The sequence below is a fragment of the Alligator sinensis genome, unplaced genomic scaffold (assembly GCF_000455745.1).
Source record: "Alligator sinensis unplaced genomic scaffold, ASM45574v1 scaffold505_1, whole genome shotgun sequence".
Taxonomy (NCBI): domain Eukaryota; kingdom Metazoa; phylum Chordata; order Crocodylia; family Alligatoridae; genus Alligator; species Alligator sinensis.
Window position 1 is genome coordinate 1,799,974 of NW_005841940.1, and position 3,531 is coordinate 1,803,504.

At 46.4% G+C, this 3,531-nt stretch overlaps 1 protein-coding gene across 1 annotated transcript in view; it reads left to right on the forward strand.

Annotated features, from left to right (window-relative positions):
• Nucleotides 1-3,531, forward strand: part of BCR (BCR, RhoGEF and GTPase activating protein) — a 129,447-nt gene that overhangs the window by 123,813 nt on the left and 2,103 nt on the right. The window contains exons 19-21 of the mRNA XM_006019873.3: nucleotides 840-979; nucleotides 2,505-2,639; nucleotides 3,162-3,267. Coding sequence (XP_006019935.1) covers nucleotides 840-979; nucleotides 2,505-2,639; nucleotides 3,162-3,267 — 381 coding nt within the window. The remainder of the gene's footprint in view (nucleotides 1-839; nucleotides 980-2,504; nucleotides 2,640-3,161; nucleotides 3,268-3,531) is intronic.

Below are 3,531 nucleotides of genomic sequence, written 5' to 3' on the forward strand. Positions count from 1 at the left end.
ACCCACATCCCCACCCCCGCCAGCTGTCTCCCCTGCCCCGGCTGGACAAGCGGCAGCAGACCTGAGACCCCGCTTCCAGTGCTGCTGCATCTGAAACCCACACCCCGCTGCCTCCCTCCCCAAGTAATGTACCCCCCACCCGGGCTGGGCAGCTTATCCCAGTCCCAGTCCCAATCCCTCCCTCCTGCATGCTCCTTCCCTCCCCCAACCCCAACAGATTTACCAGCTGGAGAAATCTGTCAGCTGCCTGTTTAGTCTATGGCCAAATCTCCAAATCTGCCGAATCTTTTCCAAAGCTTTTCCAAATCGATTCAGAGCTTTTACTTGGTCTCCCGATTCGATTCAGATTTGGAGATTTGGTCCGCGAATCTCCTCTGAATTGAATCAGCTACCAAAGCTTCACGCAGCCCTAGCAATTAATACTAATGAACTCGAGTGTTCTTCTCTCAGAAGCTGCAGTCCCCCCTCAGGAGGGGTTCTGTGCAGGTGGGAGTGTGCACAGATGGGCCTGTTCACCACATTGCTACAAAAACAGTTCCACTAAATTTTCTGTTCAGAAAAAACAAGCTCCATGGAGAACTACCATATGACAGGGAGAATCCAGTGGTTACATCCTTACCTCTTACTAGTTCTTAAACTAGTAACATTCAAAGCAGGGGCTCTTCAACTGTGGTAACTGGGCTCCATTCACTTCAGCACAACTGATTGAGAAGAGGCTTCATGATGTTTGGGAGCCACTGACATGGAGTGGTCTCATTCTGCCCCCTGCCTAATGTGAGCCTGGTAATAGTGTTCTCTCCACGTACACCGGACTGAACTCTTCTTCCCAACTTTTTCAGGAGAGAGAGGTCCAAGGTGCCTTACATTGTGCGCCAGTGTGTGGAGGAGATAGAGCGGCGTGGGATGGAGGAAGTGGGCATTTATCGTGTCTCAGGGGTTGCAACTGATATCCAGGCGTTGAAAGCTGCCTTCGATGTCAGTAAGTATTTGCTCCTGATGTTTTCCTCCCCACTGGCACTCCACCGCAAGTGCCCTTTCAGGTTGCTGTACTGCGTTAATTGTGCCTAGCCCAGGAAGCATTAAGAAATGAAGATGCTGGCACAAGGGCTATCATCTAAAACGCACAATAGCTTTAATAGTGATCTCCAGGTACAGACATGCACAATGGACTGGACCCTTGCCCTGAGAAATATACTAGTTATTCTGCCCAGCAGGCACAACTTGGTGGTTTGCCACATGCTCCCTAGAGGAAGTGGGAGCAGCCAGAAGCCTCACTTCCTACATGGTCCTGGCGACTTGGGATGAGTGAGGCACTTGCAGCTGCTTGTGCATTTCATATTAAAGGAGCCCTACAAGATGATTTTTTAAAGGTTTCAATAGAGATAGAGAGGTCTGATCGACCAGGATGTAACTGGGAACCAGGACTCCTGGGTTCTATTCCCAGCTCTGCCATTGGTTTTCCCTACAACATGGAAGGAGCCAAGTTTTCTCTGTTTCTTCTGTGCCCATCTGTACAAAGGGAAGAGTAATCCTTTGACAACCATGGATGACATAAGGCCCTGTGGTCTTGCTGTATTTTCTGTGTGTTCCAATAACAGCAGGGATTGCTAGATCAAAACGGTTTAACAAATGGAAAGCACTTAGTGTCTGTTCCTTGCATGTGGAATTTCCCAGCTCTGCCCCTGTCAAAGGGGCCAGTGCAAGGGCTGGGCACTGGTGAAGTCCTAGCTGAGCCCTGTTTTGACTGAAGTGGTGGCCACACCTTGTGTCAAGCCTTGAATTTCACCTTTCTTGCAATTTCCCTTTGCTGGGATTGTGAAACTTCTCTTTTCAAATGTGGCTGAGTCTGAGTTTCCAGCAGCGGGTGTGTGTATGTGTGTACATGTGTGCACTCAGTGGTGGAGGAAGGGCGGTATTACATTAAGAATAATACAACATAACTGCTTTAATTTAAGCCATTCATACACTAGGCATGACGTGAGCCATGCCTGGGTTTTTCAGGAGGGACCTAAACAATATGGCTTCCTTTAACACAGCTCTTATCAGAAGAAGCTGAGGGCATCTCTGAGTATTGGGATGGTCCAAACAGGGAACAGAAATGCATTTAATTGAACTTATGAGGCTTGATCCAAATTTCATTGACAACGTTGGAAAAGCCCTTTTTTGACTTTGCTGGGTTTTGGATCTGGCCCAGGATAATGACAAAGTAGAAGTACTTCTGGGTATTTTGGGTTTACCTCTCACCCAGGCTGATTGATTCAGGGGCATTGGGCTTATAGCTGCTTAGCGGTCACAGGGCAGTGAATGTAATCCACTGCATGACACTGAGATGAGATGAATGGAGAATGTTGCAGTCAGCCCAAGCACAGTAACAGCAGGCAGTGAGCATCTGCTTTTTGTGCAAGGAGAAAGAATAAACAAAGGGAACAAAATAGAGGCAGACAGAAGAACGAACAAAAGACCAATACTTCATTACCTGCCTATCTCCTTGCTTTCTTTTCCAGACAACAAAGATGTGTCAGTGATGATGAGCGAGATGGATGTTAACGCCATTGCTGGGACATTAAAGCTGTATTTCAGAGAACTGCCTGAGCCCCTCTTCACAGATGAACTGTACCCCAACTTTGCAGAGGGCATCGGTGTGTAGCAGCAGAAATATATGTTAAATGTGATAGATTAACATTGTGCTTCCTTTTTTAAAAAGGCACTTCAGCATCGTAAATAGTAATATCTATAATATTACTGTAATACAGTGGAGGTGAAGAGCTCTTGCTTTTTAATCAGCCTGAATCCTACCTTGATTAGATTTTAGACTGGGGAAAGGTGCAAAAAGGCTGAGTTTTGGACTATAAGAATGGAAGAGAGATCCAGTTTAGAAGGATTTGAGTTGCAACTTCCGAGGTTGATTCAGAGCAGGGGTGTCTCATTGGTTTGGGGTCTGGAGTGCTTTGGCATCCCCTGCACAGAGGACAGGATTCTGAATTCCCTTGTCAAAGGAAAACTGAAAATCCAAGGGGGAAGAGAGGCTGTGCCTGGGAATACTGAGCCTCTTGCTTGTGATATTGTTGCAAAACATTAAGCATCACCTAGCGGGTCTGGCAAGTTCTGCTGTCCATTAAGTTCTCATTCCTTTCCTGTGTGGTCGTGTTCTTCTCCTGCAGCACTTTCAGATCCGGTTGCAAAGGAAAGCTGCATGCTGAACCTATTGCTGTCACTTCCAGAACCTAACCTTGTGACATTCCTTTTCCTTCTGGACCATTTAAAAAGGTAACACAGAGACTCTTCAGACAGGAGCACTAACTGTGTAGATCAAGTCAGACCTATCTTGGATAGAGGTTATAGGCTAAATTATCCATATGGCACCTTTGCTGATTTTCCCTTAATAACTATTGAGTAGTCCATGCAAAATAGTCTTGTAAGGGGCTAAGTCTTGAATTCCATACTTATTGATGGCACTGGAATTGTGCTCAAGGAAGAGGGGAGAAAGATGTTAAAGGCTGAAACCAATGAAAATGTGATTTCCTGCAATCC